The 21,154-nt window shown below is 43.4% G+C and overlaps 1 protein-coding gene across 8 annotated transcripts in view; it reads left to right on the forward strand.

Annotated features, from left to right (window-relative positions):
- Positions 1–1,819: 1,819 nt before the first annotated feature.
- The window catches only part of LOC105465044 (EMAP like 6), a 257,059-nt gene continuing 237,724 nt past the window's right edge, over positions 1,820–21,154 (forward strand). For 7 of the 8 annotated variants that reach the window (XR_011611730.1, XR_011611731.1, XM_011713242.3 and 4 more), the window contains exons 1-2: positions 1,820–2,433; positions 3,191–3,900. Coding sequence is in view for 5 of the 8 variants with exons in the window: in XM_011713242.3 (XP_011711544.2) it covers positions 3,704–3,900 (197 nt within the window). In the remaining 3 variants the exon portion in view is untranslated. Of the gene's footprint in view, positions 2,434–3,190; positions 3,901–21,154 lie in introns of those variants that run through there. The other variant, XM_071076697.1, reaches the window with a different exon arrangement.

Genomic DNA, 21,154 nt, shown 5'->3' on the forward strand with positions numbered 1-21,154 from the left:
ATCTAATGCTTTACAAATTAACTTTTCACATATGTATTGTTTCATTCTTACAATTATCCTGTGGGGTAAGTATTGCTATACTTTATTAAATGAGGAGAGTAAAGATCAGAGGATTTAGTGATTTGCCTAAGGTTACAATTGTAAGTGGCAGACTCAGACTTATTCCTCCAACTCATTTAACAGGCTGGTACAGCATGGGGGTCACTAGCAATACTAAAGATAATTTAGGAAATGAACATGTTCCATCCATTTCATTTAAGAGACCCCTTTTCAATACATTTGTACATTTTCTCTGGAAAGCGTCTCTTCCTTTCTAGACCACTGCCCCTATCTCTAACGTAGCCTCAAGCACTACCCCAGACTTCTAATACCTCGTGCTTTGATTACTGCTTTCATTGTTATTTCCTTATTTTTATTCAAAAAAATCAATGACTCCATTATTTTAAGGATACAGTGCAAACCCCTATGCTCAGCTCCAACTACAATATAACCTTTCATGTGTCTTCTTGATCTTATATGAATTCTCCCTTGAACCGAACTGGGTATTCTCTTTAGTGTTCTCTAAATCCACTTTTCTGCATCTACACTTTTGTTTATTCCCTAAACCCATGTGGAATGCTCTTTCAATTTATCTTTACTTATCTCAATTCTATCTAAATTTCCTGGTTCCTCCATGAAACTTTTCCTGATGTATTTTATCTGGAAAAACTCTTCCTCTTCTGAATTCCTATATAGAACTTACTGGCCAGGCACAGTGGCTCATTCCAGCACTTTGGGAAGCCAAGGCGGGCAGATCACCTGAGATCAGCAGTTGGAGACTAGCCTGGCCAATAGGGTGAAACCCTGTCTCTACTAAAAACACAAAAATTAGCTGGGCGTGGTGGTGCGTATCTGTAATCCCAGCTACACGGGAGGCTGAGGCAGGAGAATCGTTTGAACTTGGGAGGTGGAGGTTGCAGTGAGCCAAGATCTTGATATTCCAGCCTGGGCAACAGCCTGTTTTGTCTCAAAACAAAACAAAAAGAACAACAATAAAAACTTACTGTCTTTAATTCATTTGGCACTCTTTTATGGCACAACATCATTGATCAACTATATTTTTGCTTGTATCTCAAACCTTTCTCAGACCGTGTTTTTGTTTTTGGTAGTGTTCTTGCTGCCTAGCACAGTGCCATCTCACTTATTTGTTGATCTGTTTCCTTAAAAACAAAGATGAGAGCAATTCAAATCCTCTTCATCACTGCAGGCGGCAACAAATCATCCAAACTCTGGCGCTTCCAGTTCTTTCGAGCTTTCTTACTAGGTCAGAGGGCTGTCTTAAAATTTGAGGGAGATGAATGGAGTAAGCGATTACACTGAAAGCCTGGGAAGGAAAGGACGTTCCAAACGTCCAATCCATCATCTTTTTGCAGCCTCTTAGTCACTGGGATTTTGAAATCTCTTTCCAAAGGCTAGCTATGGCCCTAAATTAGAAATAGGCTACCTGAGAACACAGTGGATTCATAGTTCACCTCGGGCAGTTTTAGGAGAAATGCCACCAGCTTCTGCGTTTGAAGGCCAAGGTTACTTGTTCATGGTGTGAGCACCTTCCTGCTTCCAAACTCTGGTTATCTGTAAATACCTAAGTCCTCTAATTTAGGACGCAGGTCATGGGAAGGCGCCGGTTCTTAGGGCACAAGTGAGCTCACATTCCCAGCATTTTTCTTAAACTTGGCAGAACTGCACTCTAACAAATTAAAATCCATGTGAATGAAAAGGAAAACTGATGTAGGAAACAAACTTAAGCTTGAGTCAGTTACAGCATGGTGAGGATGTCGGTTACAGCAACCCTCTGGGACCGATGCAGGAGAAATTCTAATGGTGGGCTGTAGAGACCGTCTCTGTTCCAACTCCACCGCTTTTCTCCACAGAGACCCATGCACGCCAGCTCCCGCCTCAGTCACAAGAGAACGCCCGATCGGGCACGCGGTCGTCCTTGGTGAACCGCGATCTCCTCACCCCAAGAGCCGCAGGCTCCGCTGACGCCGGTACCGGTCTCGCCGCGACTCCCTCTGGGCGCGCGGAATCCTGGGATTTGTGGTCCCTTCCGCTCACTGTCTGCCCTAGCCGGCGCGGAGAGGACTACGCTTCCCAGGATGCGTCGGGGAACGAGGCCTCCGGGGCCGAGAGAGGGAGGGGGCGGCTCCAGTCCTCCGGGGCGTCGCTGTTTCCAAGCGCCGCGATCTCGCCTAGTAACCGGCAGCGGAGGTTCACTAGCGCGGCGTTGTGGCCCCGCCCCCGGAGCCCCAGCTGAAGGAAGAACCTGTCTCCCGCGGCGCCCCAGTGACGAAGCCCATCCCCGGGTGCGGGAGGCGGGGAGGGGAGGGCAGGCAGAGGATTTCGCTCGCCCGCGCGGGATCCAGGACGCGCCGGTGGCGTCCGCTGGCAGCAGAGGTTAGAGGCAGAGAGCGCGGGGATGCTCCGCGGACGAGGCTGGCTCGGGAGTGGGAGGAGTGCAGGGCGCCGCCAGGGCGGCAGTGCGCGCGGGCCGAGCAGTCCTGAGGGCGGGCATCCCTCGCACAGCGCGCCGACCCCCGGGACGTGTGTGTCTGTTGGGGGTTGCTGCCCCGCGGGCGACCCCGCTCCACGCTGGGCTTAGGGCAGGACCCGGGATTCCGTAGGACCCGGTGTTTAGCGCAGACGTTTCTGGGGGAGAGGTAAACGATTTTTGCCGCTTGTTATTTAATTTCTCCTGGAACAGGAGCGTTTGTAGGTAGCGCACTCCCTCCGATTGCACTAGTGCCTCGTTTCTTCCGAGTAAGACAGTCTTTCATGATGCTGATTGGAGTTGGTGATCAATGAGAGCTGCTAAGTTCTTTATGGCTTTCTCGGTGAAGAGAAGGTTCACGGAGGATGTGATTATTAAACACACACATGAAAACTAATTGGAGCATCTAAAAAATGACCATTGCATATTCGCCCTCGCTTATTAGGGAAACAGCAAGCGTTCCTTCAAATCGTATCAGCCAGGCAGCAGCATTTACGCATATTTCATATCATTAAGGAGATGGAACTGGAGGGAGAAAGTGGGAGTAGGGGAAAATTTTTAAAAATACCAAACTTGGTTTAGTTTGGGGATAATTTTCTTGGATTGGGTGACTTATGCGAAAAATCTGTTTCTTTCTTCCTCGCTCTCGCATCCTGGATATAGACTGTCAGTTTCGGATCCAAGGACAGCGATGGCAGAACTCACCCGGGTTGCCTGTCAAATCAAGGCTATCGCAGAATAAATCCCGCCGCCTGCCGCGAAGCCCCGGCGCACCACAAACTTCAGTGAGCGAACTGGGTGATCGCTGTTGGGATATGCAGATCCCTGATGTAAAAGGCGGGGTGGCCCCCCCGAGAGCCTCTCCTGGGGGCCGGAGCCCGCAGGTGCAGTGAGGCGCGCGCGCTGGTGCCGGCGCCCCCAGAGCCGCCTTGCCGGGGGAGAGGGAGCCCGGCGCCCAGCGGGGTCTGGCGGCCGCACACCGGCGGCGGCGGCTTGTCTGCGGCGGCTGCAGCGGATGATGGTGGCGGCCGGCCCGCTGGGCTGTGCCTGTGCGTCGCCTCGGAAATCAGCGCCCAGCGCCGCGCGCTGAGCCCCTGCAGGTCGGCCGCAGCCCCAGCCTCGGCGAGGACGGCTCCGGCGCGCGGGGGGGCGGGGGGCGCGCGGGGTCGGCTTATCATGGCGGATCGGACGGCGCCCCGCTGCCAGCTCCGGCTGGAGTGGGTGTACGGGTACCGGGGTCACCAGTGCCGCAACAACCTGTACTACACGGCCGGCAAGGAGGTGGTCTACTTTGTGGCTGGGGTCGGGGTGGTTTACAACACCCGCGAGCACAGCCAAAAATTCTTCCTGGGACACAACGACGACATTATCAGGTAAGGGGGTGGCCAGGGGCGGCGGGGAGAGGTTGCGTGTGGAGGCTGGGAGGGTGGGAAGAGGATGACCACCTGGGCTTTCCCGGGGTCGGATCCGGGAGCCCCGTGGAATAGAGGATTCTGTCTGGAGCCGCATGGAATTACCGAAGGGCTGCTGATTCTAGGGCCAGGGCAGAAACAGAGTCGGGGGTGCAGGTAGGAAGGAGAGGTGTCTTTTCGCTGTATCCCTCCGGAATCCCGGCTTTTGAATCTCTAGGGAGTTGAGTGTTCCTAATGCGTTCTTGCTGTTCTTTCCTGCTACAAGTGGAAGGAGCCTGGGTAACTATCAAACACTTCTTCCTTCCCTAACCAGGTGCACGGTAGGACCAATAGCCTGAAGTGTGGGCATCTTCTTTGGGAGGCTGCTCAGTGGGTTTCTCAGTAAGCAAGAGGATTAAAAAAGATCTCAAAGAAATTTTACTACTGGTAATTTGGAATCTTCATCTCAGATGCTTTGGACCTGGGAAATTTCTGCAGTGGGCGGGGAGTTTGTTCTCTAATATTTCACTTGGCAGTGTTTTAATGCCCAAAGCATATTTATAACTAAATGGATGCTTCCACAACATCATTGAGGTTATTAAAGGCTGGCAGCTGCTGGATCACAAAATCCTACCAGCCAGCCCACACAATGACCAACATCTGCTAGCGGATGGCCCAAGACTGACTGACAGAAGAGCTCATTTGGATGAATGGCCATTTTAGGGGCCTTCCCGATTAAATTGAAGGGGGTTACATTGTGATTCTTGGCTCTATCCTCTCATCTTTGGACCAGACACATTTTCCTCCAGCCGTTGTCAGCTTTTATGTGACCAAACAAGGTATGGGCCAAATGCTGTTCACAGGGAATCCTTTTCAGCCTTCAGCAGTTAAGGAAGATTTTCATCATATGGGAGCCTCAGCCCACAGGGAAAATGACTTGCTGAGGATGGACTACAACTGACAGAGACCATATTTGTACCTTCCAAACTTGTGTGTTTCATTGATGTAGAACAACTACCATTACATTCTCAGAATATTGCCACTTTTGCTCTAAGTTTGTCTTTCACAATGAAATAAATGAAGTGGTGTCATGTCCATGCTTCTAATTTCTCAGTGCAGAGAATGATTTCAAAGATTAGCTTTTTTTTCCCTTCCCAGTGATGTGCTTATATTGCACAAAGGTCTCAGCCTTTTTTTTTCTGAGACCTAAAGTTGAAAAATTGTTACAGAAAGCAAACACTTAATATTCAAAATACAGATTTTAAAAATTCTTGACTTTTTTTTGAAGATGAGAGCTCTAATGTTCTTAAGATTTGGTGGAACTAACATGTAAAACTTTTTTCACGTCACATATGACAAAAATAGCTTTTTTTCTTCCCTCCCTAACATGGTAGTGGTTGTGATTGGGGCATCCTTACATAGTTTTGTTCTGCAGATTTTGCTTCTCTAATTGCTAGGCTGATTATGAAAGTTACAGGTGCAAATGATTAACAATGACTCATGAAAAGGTTAGATGTTAAAAAATTTAAGCCCATTATGTTTTTGCTCTCTCTGTCTTAATGCAGTGCTTTCCATTACAGCATCAAAATAAGATGTAGTCCTTTGGGGGAAGGGAGAGAGTGGCAATTAAACAGAAAATTCCCTGTGGTTAAATAATACTAATGTGACAGTTCGCTGAACTACTTTGTGGATTTGAACTCTTAATCCTAATTTTTTCTCTGATAGAAGGAAAAAAACCAAATGCACTGTTGAAACTGAAGGTGGGAAAAGGGTGGAGTTGCAGTAAACCGTTGTTATGACAAGCAGCCGGGCTAGTGGGATGTGATGAAATCTAGCTTGGGTGGTTAAGGAAACATTCAGATTTGAAGAAAAGGTGAATGAAGTGATGTGTATAACTGGGTTTGTAGGGAGCCTTAACTGATGAAAAGCAAAAGAGACAGTTAGCGTCTGATCTATTTATTAAACTACCTTAGTGACATAGTAGTAAGGCTGATTTCAGAGAAAAGACTGTATTCATAATTCTCCACAATATTTGGTTGGGTCAGAGTATGTACAGGTGAGCAGAGTAGAGTTCTTTAACATCCATATATGTCTTTGTACATAAGAATAAAATTAAGTTTAATGAATTAAAAAACACAAACCACAGATTATTATGGAATTAAGAGCTATAAAATTGGAATGTTTATGCCGTTCTTTTGCTTTGTCTTATGTATGTAAATATCTTTTTCTGGTGAAGGCACTGCACAAACCACAATGCACAATTTTTTTGTCCTTATGAATTTTAACTCATTTCCGTGTGTTCTTCCACCTGAAATATTGAAGTTTGTTATTAAATGGAGAGGACTATAGCTAAGGTTCTAATGCAGAAATATTTTGGTTTTTTATTGAATCATTACATGAATATCAAAACTTGTTCGTTTCTAACTCTTGTTTCGATCAAGTGAGATAGCGTAAGTAATTGTCCACTTGGTACATAGCTTTTTCATTAGTTTGAAAGATATATTCATGTGCATACATCTGTACTGCTTTATTTTTTGTGTTGCTTTGCCTAGAATATTAACTAGAAAGCAGCCCAACAAGTATTGATAACACACTCCATTTTATAAAACCATGTGATCTCCGTGATCATAATGAACCCTAATAATAATGCAGGTTTTGGCAGAGTTCATTAGGGCTCAGCATATGTGTCCTTCTGCTTTGACAGGCTATATGTTTAAGTCAGATTTTTAAAGATGTTGGTATGTGAGGCATAATATAATTTACTGAATGTGGAGGCTTAGTTTTATTCTCTTGAATGATTACCTTTCATTTCAGGTAACAGATTAGAAGATGATGCCATATTTTGGACCTGATAACATTGTGATAGAACAAGTGAATACTTAAAGTAATATTTGCTATTGGGCTAACAACAAGATGCAAATCAGGGCTTGATAACAAGGACAGTGATAGAGACTGGGATAATTACTAACTTGGTTTCTACTTTAGGTAGTAGAACATGACACAGAATGGGAGTAAATGAAAGAAAAGCCCATGAACACATTCATCCTCTGTTACTTCCCTTCCATTTTCACAGTGATTTCAGTTGAGACGTTTATCTCCTCACTCTGGACCCCTATATGTATTGCTTCTGACTAGTTCCCTGTCTCCAGGTTCTTCTCCCTCATTTTCTGGCTCCCAGTTGCAAAGGAGGTTTATCTACAATGCGCTTTAGGGGAAAGGGCACTGACTTTGTTATCATGCACACTTGGGTATAAATCCCGCTCTGCCTTTTACTGGAGGTATCTGGGTGAGCGGCTTCACTTCTTAGGGCCTTGTTTATTTGTGAAATGGGAGTAACAATACCTAAACTGCAGAGTTGTAACTATTAGAAAAAAATGTATGCAAAGGGTTTAGTGTAGGACCTGGCCCTTAGTTGGTGCTCAGTAAATATTCTTAGTTGTGGTAGAAGTAGTATTTCACTAAACACACACACACACCCCAAAACAAAACAATGATTCATCGTTGCTCACAGGCAGAAGTCCAGATTCCTAAGCTTTCTGTTCTCTCTCCTAACTTACCATCCTATCCTTATTTTCCTTTTTTAAAAAATCATAAATTGTTTGCTTCCCACTTGCCATATGATGACTCTGTTCTTCCCTGCCTCACACTGGAATGATTCATCTTCCCCGCTGGCCCTTCTCTGTCTGTCCAACCCCACCCCTCCAATGGCATAGCGGTGGGAGCTTGGGCTTTGCTGTCAGTCATACTTGAGTTTCAACCTAGGTCTGCCACCAGCTGGCGACTTTACTGAACCTCTTTGAGTCTTAACTATCTCGTCAGTGAAACAATTTGTCACTTATAAAATGGAGTTTTAAAGGTATCTCCTTTGTAGTTTGTTGTGGGGATTACATACAAAAATGTTTGGCCAATGGTAAGTGCACAGCACCAGGGTCCTGTTTGCATCTGCATCCTGCAAGGCCCCATCTTCTGCAGTCTTACCTCTCCCATGAGACCTCGCACCATCCTCCGATGAAGGGGCGCCTTGCACTTCCAAAACTTTGTGTGTTTTGTGACCGACGCTGCTCACTTCATATGTATCATTTAGGGCTATCCTTTCATTCTGTTTTCATTTGTAAGCATATATAAGACCCTTGATGCAGAGAATGAATCTTATAACCAGAGCTAACATCTCATGAGTGCCAAACTCGGAACTAAATGTGTGTATGGATTGATCTGATCCACGCTCTCACAATCCAGTGAGATAGGCACTGTTGCTAACCCCAGTCTACAGGGGAGGCAGCTGAGGCACAGAGAGGTTGAGGATCTTGCCTGTTGTCACTGTCTGGCAGACTGTAGAATGGGAATTGGAACCCAGATTGGTCTGATTCCAAAGCTCCAAGCTTTGGCTTCACTGCTCTGTGGCCTCTTATTTTTCTGTCATTGTGGTCCCTGTAACTGTGACTTCTTCCTAACCAGAAGGTAGTAAGTTGTTACTCTTTGTAACTCCGCTTATCCTCTGTTGGTCTATAAACTGTTTGATTTATTCAAGAATATCTGAAGTAGATCATTAGAATTCTGCCTGGAAATGGAACCATGTTTAAGTTTACTTTAAAAACATCCCCAGCTTGGCCGGGCTAATCCCAGCAATTTGGGAAACCGAGGTGGGCAGATCAATTGAGCTTGGGGGTTCAGGGCAGGACCAGCCTGGGTGGCATGGCAAAACCCCATCGCTACAGAAAATACAAGGGCTGGTTGGGCATGGTAGCAGGGCCTGTGGTCCATGCTATTCAGGGACCTAGGGCAGGAGAATCTCTTTGGCCCAGGAGGTGGAGATTGCAGTAAGCTGGGCTTGTGCCATTGCGCTTCAGCCTGGGCGACAGGAGTGAGGCCCCGGCTCAAGGAAAAAAAAAAAAGAAAAGAAAAAATTTGAAAAAGAGAAATATCCACAGCTTTAGAACAATGATCTGTTGGAGATTTTAATTTAAAAAAATTATTTTAGTCAAAATTGTGACATGGCTCAAATAATCTAGCACTGCAAATACAATTGAACTTGTTGGATTTGAAGAGACTTGTCTAACAGCCATGGTTGGGTCTGGAGTGTCAGGTAAGCAGGTTCACATGAAGGCCTAGAGATGTGACTTTATATTCTTTAGTCCCTTGACCAGTTTGAATAAGAGAAACATGGAGGTAACCACAAAGAATCAAATCCATATTAACTTGAGTGCTTGCTCTGTACCAGACACTTCATATATATGTCATCCTATTGAATTCTCCCACCCCCGACACTGAGAAATAGGTCTTCTTATGTTACAGGTATGGCTCTGAGAGGGAAAGAGGTTTAATCATAGTTACTCAATGGGACCATCCTTCTGCTCTTTGGATCCCACTTACTCTGTGTATTGGAAAGAGCGTGAAGTGAAAGCTTTTGATGGAAGCTTATAATGATCTTCATGAATGATTGCATTATTGCTCTTTTTATTAATTGTAGTCTATTTGGTGATTTTTATTAAGATTTATTTTTTCTCTAAGTTGGGTGTAATTTATTCTTTCGTATTTGTTAATTCATCAAAAACTCATTTTACATCTATAACGTGCCAGATGCAGGGGGTGCAGCAGTGAATATGACAAAGTTTCTGCTGCCTTGAAGCTTACTTTCTGATAGGGATAGCCAACAGTGAATGCGCAAGAAAATAAGGTGACTATAGGTTGTGATAAGTGCTAAGAAGAAAAATAATCACAGAGAAACTGAGTTGAATGGGGGTATGGAAGCCACCTTAGGCAAGATTTCCAGAGCAGCTCTCTAGGGAGATGGCATTTAAGCAGAGACCTGAAGGGTGTGAAGGGGAAGCCAGGTGAAGATGTAGTGGCAGAGAAGAGGTTATGTGCAAAAGTGTCAGAGTGGGAAGAAACTTAATGTGCCCAAAATTCTGGTATAGATAGCCAGAGAAAGACCAAGGTCATTGTAATTCTCATCCAGGTCATTGATGCCTCATGGGTTTTGGTAACATATGTCCTAGATTTCCAAGGACAGTCACAAATATTCCATTCAGTTATTGTTGTGGATATACTTGTTCTTGTCACATCATGAATCTAATTTTTAATTCAGAAATATGAGACTGGGCTCAATCCTGTCATCTCAGCACTTTGGGAGGCTGAGGTGGGAGGATCATCTGAGCCTGGGAATTGAGGACCAGCCTGGGCAACATCGGGAGACCACATCGCTACAAAACATTTAAAAATTAGTCAGGCATGATGTCATGTGCCTATGATCTCAGCTACTTGGGAGGGTGAGGCAGGGGAATCACTTGAGCCTGGAAGGTCAAGACTGCAATGTGCTGTGATCACACCATTGCACTCCAGCCTGGGCGACAGGGTGAGATGCTGTCAAAAAAAAAAGAAAGAAAAAAAAAAAAAAGAAAAGAAACATGACTGTGTTTTCTTTTACCACATAATGGTCACTGCTTGAAAACATTGCACTGAATAAAGAATTATATCAGTCCCACCAACCGCATCAATCAGACATGCGGATTACACTGTGATAGGTGAAAAGCTGTTCCCATGGCAGCAACCCTAATTAGGCAACACTATCCTGCAGCTTCTCCTATCCTCAAGGTGTGGATCTGAACACCTTTTTGAAGCACTGTGAAATTGTTTTCCACAATAGCCACACCATTTTACTGTCCCACCAGCAATGTATGAGAGGTCCAATTCCTTCACATCATTGTCAAGATTTATTACTGCTTGTCTTTTTTTATTATAGCTATGCTGCTGGGTGTGAAATGATATCTCATTGTGGTTTTAATTTTCATTTCCTTCATGACTAATGATATTGATCATCTTTTCATAAACTTATTAGCCATTTGTATATCTTCTTTGGGGAAATATCTATTCAAATCCATTACCCATTTTTAATCAGTTTGTCTTTTTATTGTTGAGTTCTAAAAGTTTTTTTTTTTTGTTTTTACATATTCTGGGTATAAGTCCCTTATATATTATTTGCAGATTTTTTCCCATTCAGTGAGTTGTCCTATTCACTGTCTTGGTGGTACCCTTGGAAGTACAAAAGTTTTTCATTTTGTTGATGTCCAATTTATTTTTTCTTTTTTTAAGCTTTTGATGTCATATCTAGGCAACCATCACCTAATCCAATGTCATCAAGATTTACTCCTATGTTTTCTTCTAAGAGTTTTATACTTTTAGCTCTTACATGTAGGTAGATTATCTATTTTGAGTTAATTTTTATATATGGTGTGAGGTAGGGGTCCAACTTTATTCTCTTGCATGTGGATATCTAGTTGTCCCAACATCGTTTGTTGAAAAGACTGCTTTTTCTCCATGAAATTATCTTGGATGCCCACAGCCTTTGAATTCAGCCAGCAGGGGACTAACTTCTCCCATGTAGAAGATGCTGAATGTTTGGGGGCCCAGAAATGGAAATAACCATTAAAGAGATTAACCTAGAAGAAATAGAAACCATAGGCTTTGGTTGCTATTCTATATTTGTAAAGATGCTATTAGAGCTAATGAATGACATGTAGATTTTTATGTATTTATAAAGTAAACTATAACTTGAAGAGTGAGTGCAGTATTTAGTAACTGCTGGTTTAGGGACCAATAACAGTCTATCCATTGGATTTGTTTACTCCCAAAGGTTTTTGCTTCTTAAAAATGATTTTATAAGCATCAGCCTTGCTGTTGCTTATAACAGGTCTGTTGAGCCAGCTGAGGAGGTGAGTGGTATGGAAAGCAGGGGGAGTTGTAACAGAGGGTGCCCTTTGATCTCTACCCCTTTATCAGTTCATTCCTTTCTTTCCCTTAAGGGAGGTAGGCATCTGGATGGCCTCAACTGGAATTTGAAGGATTCTGGGATTGTCCACTGGTTTGCTGCCTGCTACTCCCTTTCCCATTAACACAGAGGAGGGGAGCAGCAGGCCAGCTTACCTCCTGGAGGTGAAAGGAGCTCTCTCTGGACTGGTAATTCCTTAATAGGCTGGTTAGAGAATTTTTCTAAGGCTATGGGGAATTATTTTAAGGCATGAACCTTCATTTTTAGTTTAACTGCTGTTTAATAATGCCAGGAAAACATTTTTCTGTGTTATGAGTTGATTTTATGGATAGGAATAAAACAAGACTCACAAATGACAAGATGTCTTCTAAGTAAGGATCATCAGTTGCAAGAAACTTTTTCAAAGAAGTACAGTTGAGGAGATTACAAGGTGGAAAGAAAACCTTTTGGAACTCAATTACAGGGAGTGCACACTATCAGTCACTGCACACTATCAGGCAGCCATTCTTTCTCTACTTATTTCTCTTGCAAGTGTCCCTATGCAACCCAGGGATTCACATCTCTGCTTCTCTCTGGACAATACATGCTTTGATTTTTCTCTGGCTGCTTAACTTAAGGATTCATTTTGCACATGGCCGCCCTCCCAAAAATCCACCTCAGTCCCCTGAGTACAATCAATCTTGGTCCTACAAAATCAACTGAATCAATCTTTTGAGTCTTAATTCCAAATTCCCAGGAAAGAGAATCTAATTGCCCTGTCATGGGTCAGGATGTCCACCGGGTCCAAACAGCTGTAGCCTGGAGGGTGGGACAGTGTTTCAAAGGGCTTCCCCTTTAGAGAAGATCCCCCACCCCTAATAAGGGGGGACTAGACTGGGAGAGAATAAATGGCAACTTTACTACAGAAGGTGGATTAGAAGAGGAGGCAAATGATTTCTTGATGCACAGAAAAGGACAGTGATGAGAAATACTGAGTTGAGGACAAGAAAGGGTAAGTAAAGGGATACTAAAAGGGCTTACATTAAAAATATTGGCGATATGGCCAGGTGCGATGGCTCATACCTGTAACCCTAGCACTTTGGGAGGCCAAGGTGGGCAGATCACCTGAGGTCAGGAGTTCAAGGCCAGCCTGGTGGACATGGTGAAACCCTGTCTCTTCTAAAATACAAAACTTAGCGAGGCACGAGTGCCTGTAATCCCAGTTACTCAGGAGGCTGAGATGGGAGAATCACTTGAACCCAGGAAGCAGTGGTTGCAGTGAGCTGAGATTGCACCACTGCACTCCAGCCTGGGTGGCTGAGTGACTCTCCATCTCAAAAAAAAAAAAAAAAAATTGGTGATATATATTATGGAGTTTTCACTTCTCATAAGAGACCATGCCGAAGTGTCTCCGGACAGTGCTACACAATGGCTGGTGGCCACAGTCTTGGAAGACCAGTTGGGCATTGTTTGCCCACTGGGGTGCCAGTGCTACTATTAAGGATTTTTTTATCCCCTGCTGGTCTGGTGTCAGGGGTGGTGGGTTAGAGGAGTGCAGATGGAAATGAGGCTGATATTGGCAGGCACTGGGGAGGTGGCTTGATGGTACTTACAGGAGGCTTCCTGGAGCTGGCACAGCGGCCAAGGTAGTGGAGGTGGAGATGAGGGACAGAGGTTAATTAACAACTGGTAAAGAAATAGTTCCATATTTTAACTGGTAGAGATACTGGTGCATACCTGCTGAACATCAACCATGGCAATGAGTAAAAAGGTTTTACAAGTGAACCCTTGGGCGATTTAGTGAGTGTAGCTATCTAACACATTTTGAAAATGAATTTTCCCAAGGCTAGATTTAACACCTGGTTAAGGTTCCTTATTGCCTGCATGATGAGAGTTAAACTCCCACAGGATGTTCTCCATGGTCTATTATGATCTTCTCCCTGGCTTCTCTTCCAGCCTGATGTCTCTCCCTGTCTTAACATCCTCCAGCCACATCACACACCTTGCAGTTCCCTGAAGGATGCCAGTTCTGGCATCCTATTTTGTGTTTGCTCATCCCTGCATGTATCATTTTGGTTGCCTGAAATGATCCCTCCTTTCTCTACTTGTACAGTCCTTCACTTCCTTCAATGTCAATGCAAGTGTCACCTCTCCTTGAAGCCTTATCTAATAGCTCAAGACTGTCTTGTCCTCCTTTCTCTATGCATCTGGGCTACCATGCACATTCCTCCCTTCTGGAGTCATTGCATCATGTTGCATTTGTTGACTTACCCATGTTTCCATCTACTTTGAATTTCATGTGTATGTCCCTGTGCCTAGCACCTTGTCATGGGCATAGTAAATGCTTTGGATATTTTTACTTATTCTTTATATTTTGAATTATTTGGAAGGAGCAATAGGGGTGAGATTTCTATAGAACTCATTTTATACATACTTTGTGAAGATAAAACCCAAAAATACTATTCTCAGCTGGCATTGAGAGGCAGGATTCAGAATCTTCTTTTTTAAAAGAATATTTGAATAGCAATAATGAGTGATTATTGCTGTGTTCTGAGACACCAAATTTGATTTGACTTCTTCCTTGTACTTCTCTACTGGTCTGGATGGAAAATACAGCCATTGAGGACATAATGTTTCCTACTGGAATATGGCCATGGCTCTTACAATGAATGAGGCATTCCTTTTGAATGTTTGTGCTTCAGATATTTTGACTGTATTATGAGAAAAATCATGATTTGCATCCCTTTCAGTGTAAGAAATATTGTCTTTTAAGCAACTTTTGAAAATATGTTGGAATGTTTGTAAGAGGGAAGTGAAGTCCAGATGTCTGCAGAGATTGTAAGGTAGCACCTGCCAGCTCTAACTAAATTTGTCTTTCCTGGCCCAAAAGAGTTTCACCCGAAGATACAGAAGTAGGGGTTCGAGGGAAGACCCCTGGAGAAGTGACTTTTGAAGGCTGAAGAGCGGTTTGGCAGGGAGGTGGAAAAAGAATGGGGAAGGAGGGAACAACGGGGCAGGAACAGCTTGTGCAGAGGCTCAGGGGCTTAAAATAGCAGGGTCCCCTGAAGCAAGAATAAGTAGCTCAATGTTACCAGAATGACAGATGAGAGTGAGGAGGGTATGGTGGGAGATGAAGCTGGATTAAGTGGGCTGGAGCTAGATGGCTAAGAGATTTACCACGCATTCCACAAGTTATGGGGACCAGTGAGTTCATTTAAACAAGGCAAGACAAGGCCAATTTACATTTCAGGAAGATCGTTGCAGGAGTATTTCTACTTTGTTTTTATTAACCTTTTCTTCTGATTCCTTTCTCCTCTTTTCCTTCAATGCCAGACTTCTCAGAAGAGGGAGCATGGCATTGTGCATGGGGATTGGGGTCCCATGGGGTTGAACACCGCATGGGCTCTGTCTCTAACCAGACATGTGACTCTGGGCATGGCACTTACCTTTTCTGGGCCTCGGTTTCCTCAGTTGTAAATCCCTAAGATCCTTCCAAAATCTCTTCTAAGTTAAAGTCCTGAGGTTCTTAGTTGTCTGCATTACTTTCTCTCTTTTCTTTATGTCTCATTTACTTTTCAACATAGTGAACTGGTTTCTGCTTCCACTGGCCCCTGGAGTTCTCTGGAGCGGCTTCAGTGACCTCCATTGCTAGGTGGAGCTATGTCGTGCTTAACCTCTTCATAGCACTGGGTCAGCTGATCAACTTCTACTCAGTGCCCATCCTTTTCTTTCCTCATCATGGTGATCCCCTGGTTTTATCTTACCTCCCCTGCCCTTTGCCTACTCTCCCTAGGCCTACCTGATACATACAGGGACCGGTCAATGTCACTGATCAGATTCTCTTGCCAAAAATGCATGGCCTCAATCTAATCATGAGGAAACAGACCAATGCAAATTGAGAGACGTTCTACAATTTAACTGGTCTGGACTTGGCAACAAATGTTATTCTTGTAAAAGACAAAAACAGATTGTGGGACTGTCCAGGTTAAAGAAGACTAGAATTATAGAACTAAATGCAATGTGTGACTTTGGATTGGGTGGAGAGGGGTTGCTATATACAACAGTATTGGGACAATCGGTGAAATTTGAATATGGGACTATATATGAGGTAACAGCTTTGTGTCACTGTAAAATATTCTGAATTTGATTGTAGCAATGCAGTTATATAAGAGAATGTACTTATCTTAGAAGATGTGTGCTGAAATATTTAGGAGTGAAGAATCATGATGGCTGCAGATTACTCTCAAATGGTTCAGTAACGATGACAGCAGCAGCAACAACAATAATAATAATGCGTATGTTTTGTTTTTTAAGATGGAGACTCGCTCTGTTACCCAGGTTGAAGTGCAGGCATCTGTTCTCTCCTTTTCTCTTCATGCCATGCTCTTTCCCTGAGACCTCTTGCCCACTGCCTCTTCCCTGCTTCCGTCCTTGCCTTTCCGTTCTATTCTCAACACAGCAGCCAGAGTAATCTGGTTACAATAAGGAATTGTAGTCTTTGCCATTACTTTCAGTGGCAAAGACTGCAATTACTTTTGCACCATCCATATAAGTCAGGTCATGTAAGTTCTCTGCCTTGGACCCTCAGAGTAAAAGCCAGAGTCCTTGTTATGGCTTCTAAGTCCCTATTTGGGGATTTGGCCCCTTTTACCTCTGTGATCCAATCTGTTTTCTCTACATTCCTTGATCGGCTCCAGCCACACTGGCCTTCTAGCTGCTGCTTGAATACCCAGGTGCTCTTCTGCTGAAGGGCCTTTGCACTCTTTGCACTCTTTATGCCTGGATCCTTGTCCCCTCAGATATTCACATGACATTATTCACTTCCTTTAGGTGCCTGATCAGTGTTAGCTTAACTGATTACCCTATTTAAAATTCAGACTCTTCTCTAACACATTCCTTATTGCCCATCCTTGTTTTATTTTTTTCCTTAGTAATTCTTTTGATCCATCTTGTCTCTTTAAGATATAAGCTGTATTTGGGCAGGGCTGTTTCATTCACTGCTCTGCCTACAGTTCTTATAATGGAGCCTGGCATGTAGAAGGTGCTTAAGAAGTGTTTGTTGAATGAGTAAATGAAAGACTTGTGCGTGACTTTTATTTGTTTTTGGATGATCCCCTTAGAATTCCTGCTTAGAATAGGACTTCTTTTTTGTACTCCCTTTGACAGACTATGAATCCTATAGACCCCATCTCAGAATAATAGGCTTGTTTTTTCTGTTTTACACTTTTATTGCCGTGTAATACAGATACAGAAAAGTACGTATATCATAGTGCACACCTGGCTCAATTCTCACAAACCCAACACACCTGTAACCTTGCTCACATCGGGAAATCAATACCACCCACACCACAGACAGCATCTCATGCCCTTTTCCAGTGACAATCCCCACTGCAAAGGCGACCTCCATCCTGACTTTTAAGAGCATAGATTAGTTTTGCTTAAGGTACTTTTAACAGGAATGGTACAGTTTGCATTCTTTTGTGCCTGGCTCCTTTCAATCAATATTATGTTGATGAGATTCATTTGTGTTTCTACATGCTTATTCTCAGTTCTGTATTTTTTGTTGTGTGGAAATACTGGAGTTTATCTGTTCTACTGTTTATGGGCATTTGGATGGTGTGCAGTTTCCTTTGGCTACTGGTACAAGCATTCTAGCACAAGTAAACATACATGCAGTTCCACCTAGGAGTGGTATTGTCAGGTCACAGGGTGCACAGGGTGCCTTGCTAGATACTGTCAAACGGTTTTCCAAAGTGGTTGTATCTGGCCAGATGCAGTGGCTCACTCCTGTAATCCCAGCACTTTGGGAGGCCGAGGTGGGCAGATCACATGAGACCAGGAGTTTGAGACCAAAGCGATTGTGTCGATTTATACTTCCACCATCACAGAGTAGTGTTTTCTCATGTATAAAGTAAAATATATACATATATTCTATAGGAAAGCAATTCTTTTGAAATATAGTTATAAAAATAGTTTTAATATGTGGGTATATAGTATATGTGCTTCTTTATTAACACATACAATTAAAAGGTTTAGGAGTTCTTATAATTACTATGATTTAAAAGTAGCAATGAATATGCCTGATGTTTGAGATATCTGCGATAAATGTAATGTGATACGAAAATTCTGTGTTTTTACCAGTCACAGAGTCACAGGTACTGCTGATACTTCTATGGTTTGTTGATTACCTTCTGAATGATAGGATATCCTAGTCTGTTACAAGTTAGTGAAAATAAAGGTATAATTTTTAATCTAAGTTCATCAACCTCCTGAAATCTATAAAAGGGTACATGGACCCCCAGGTTAAGAACCCCTTAAGGAAAATGACTTACAACAAAGATTTCTTGAGTGCCTCCTGTGTGCCATACTCTGTGTGAGGCACTGGGGACCCAGCAGCACACAGCACACATCTCTCAAGGAACTTGCAGTCACGAGGGCAGGAGTCCACACATGCACAGCTGGATATGGTTAGTTACCCAAAGTGTATGAGAGCCTCAGGACATACTCCTAGCCCATTCATGGGAGGTGGGTGGTGGTTCGGGAAGGCTTTCTGGAAGAAGCGGCATCATTAGATTTAGGCTCTATACCTGTCACTCTGGCTGCAGTGTGGATAATGGATTGGAGGAAACAAGTCTGCAAACACTCGAAGGAATCCAGGTGTGAAGTAATTGTGGTAGCGCACAAGGAGAACTATGAATACATTCTGGAGACTCTAGATTCCTGGTGATGGATTGGATATGGGGGAGGGCATTGGGAGTAGGGTAGAAAGAAGGCAGGTAGGTGTAAGGTAGCAGTCAAGTTTCTGACTTAGTCAGCTAGTTGGATGGTGATGACCATTCACTGAAACAGAATGAGGAGCAGGTTCGGGGTCAGGGGAGATGAGTTCAGCTTTGGACATGTTTAGATGGAGGTGTCTGTGAGACATCCGAGAGGTGGTTGTACATTTATATGGGCCTTTGCTCAGGAGAGAGCTGTGAGAGTTTCAGTGTGTGTGTAGGAGTGAGTGAGATACCCAGAGAGGGTAGGGAGGAAAGAGAAGATCCCAGGGTCAGGACTTTGAGAAAGATCAACTTTTTAGAAACCAGCAGATAAAGGGGTGTCTATGAAAGATGGGAATGGTCACAGGGGTAGGAGGTAAACCAGGGAAGTAGAATGCCCTGGAATCCAGAACAAAGAGATGTCAAGAAGATGCTCAGCAGACTCAGCAGAGTAGAAGAAGGTGAGTCTGGAAAGGGGCACAGTGGGTTTAGCAATAAGAGGTCATTGATGAATTGCTTTTACTACATAAACACTGCGAATGCTGATTTTTCTCTGGACTGTACTTTTATCTGGGTTTTAAGCTTTCTGTTATAGCAATAAGAATGTCCAAGGGTCATTTCCTTTTAGGTTTACTTTTCTTCTTACATCTGCTTTATATATTTTCCTCATGCTCCAGTGAGTTTTATGCTGCAGTGGTAGTAGGCAGTCCTTTCAGCTTTATGACTTCTATCTCTAACAGACTCTAGCTCTTTTTTTTTCTTGGGACAATAAGAGATATTGTTACAGATGTTGCTTCTTGGTGAAAAGACTTGCAGGCCTATTTTTCTGCGGAGTGGATATGATCACATTCACTTTGACTGGCCCTGTTTATGTATGTGAGGGGCTGGCCTACTGATAATGACTTTGCAGGTCATCCTCCTTGCCTTGAGTGAAATTCAGTTTCTAGTCCATATGATAAAAATGTAATAGAAGAGATATAAATTATATATATAAATTCTATAAATGTATAATTATTTTCTTCCCAGAATGTCAGCAACTTGGATTTTTTAATAATCTATGGGAGAAAAATGAGAAGATACTGAAATTAAACAAACATGTGTTGACTGCTTACTCCACAAATGACAGTGCAGGCCACACGATCCCAGCGATCCAGGCAGGAACCAGTGAGTGCCTGGATACTCCTTCCCTCTTCATTCTCATTGTCCAGGGAGCCCCAAGTGCAGTTGATCTTGGCCTCTCTGTCTTACTGCTTCTGCCCTGGTCCACGTCCCTGGTTTTGTGTGGATGGTTGCAGTAGAGTACTGACTGGTCTCCCGGCTTTGATGGTTACTCCCCTAGCCCATCCTCTGCTCAAGAACCTGGTGAAACTTAAACAAAAAATTCAGATTTATGAGCCCACTCCTAAGGATTCTGATTCAGTAGGTATAGGTGTGAAGCCCCAAAATCTGCATTTAAAAATTATCATAGAAATATAGATATAGGTATCTATAAATGAGTACACACACACACACACACACAAATTTCCTTGCTCTTTCTGTTGAGAGAACTAAGAAAGCAGTGACACAGCAGCACCAGAAACATGACTAGCACCCAGAATTCAGTTTCTAAAGACTGTTCTCCACAAAAAAGACCAGAACTCCTTGGAGAAATAGCTGATTCTAGGCCTGTGGCAGTGAAAGCACAAGATACATCTGGAATATCTTCTTGTGCTAGAAAATATAGCAGTGCTTAAAGAATAAGGGGAGATATTAAAATGACATGAGAGCCGGCTTGAAGGGACTTCCATTGGCCACATCTGGGATAATTTGAGCATGAATTATAATCTGTAGAATAAAATAAAAATCCTTGCATCCATAGTGATATAAATAACTCAATGGGGAGAAGGCAAAGCTCTTCCTTGTGTAGAAAGCCAAGTATTAAATATAGCTGGAATGATGGATTTAGAAAACCAATGGATGCTGTAACTAGTGATGAAGGTTTGTTGAGGAATGTGATTTCACATCATCCTCCACCAGCAGGTATTTATTATTTACAAAGGACAAACAATAAGTACTGTGGAGAAACCTGGCAACCCACCATAACTAAATTCAAATTAACATTCACAACAATGGGACAAACCACACTATTAAAATAAAAAAAAGATTCCTCAAGTGGTTTTAGTCTCCAGAATTCCTGCTCTATGCTAGCACTGGAGTTAGTGTTCTGTGGCACAGATCTGATCTGTCTTCTGCCTTGCTTAAAAACTCCTGCCAACTCTATTGCTTCTGGAATACGACCCTACCCCACCTTTTTGCCATTATCTCCTGTCACAGCTCTGTTTCCCCAACTTTCCTACCTTTGGTCCCATCACCCATACTCCTTGCAGTAAGTCAAAGGGTTTCTGTGTCTCCATGTTACTGCCCACAGCCTTGCTGCTGAGAGTGCCTTGCAGGTCTCTCTCTGTGGCAGATTCATATAAGCCAAGAGACAACTACAGCGTCACCATCTCTGTGAAACCCTTCCTGATTTCATGGGAGCAGAACTAACGTCTGTTTCCTCCTTGCCACTGTAACATTTTCTCCATCCGTCTCTTAAACACATCTTAGTTCTGCTATGGCTTTCCATTTGTGTGTCTCCACCCCAGCTATGCAGGCGACTGGCCCCTCTGTGACCCGGAGACACTTCATGTGGTGGAAAAAGCTAGGGCTTCAGTGCCAGTCACACCTAGGTTTGAATCTGATTCTACCACTTCTT

This window comes from Macaca nemestrina, chromosome 13 (genome assembly GCF_043159975.1).
Source record: "Macaca nemestrina isolate mMacNem1 chromosome 13, mMacNem.hap1, whole genome shotgun sequence".
NCBI classification, from domain to species: Eukaryota; Metazoa; Chordata; class Mammalia; order Primates; family Cercopithecidae; genus Macaca; species Macaca nemestrina.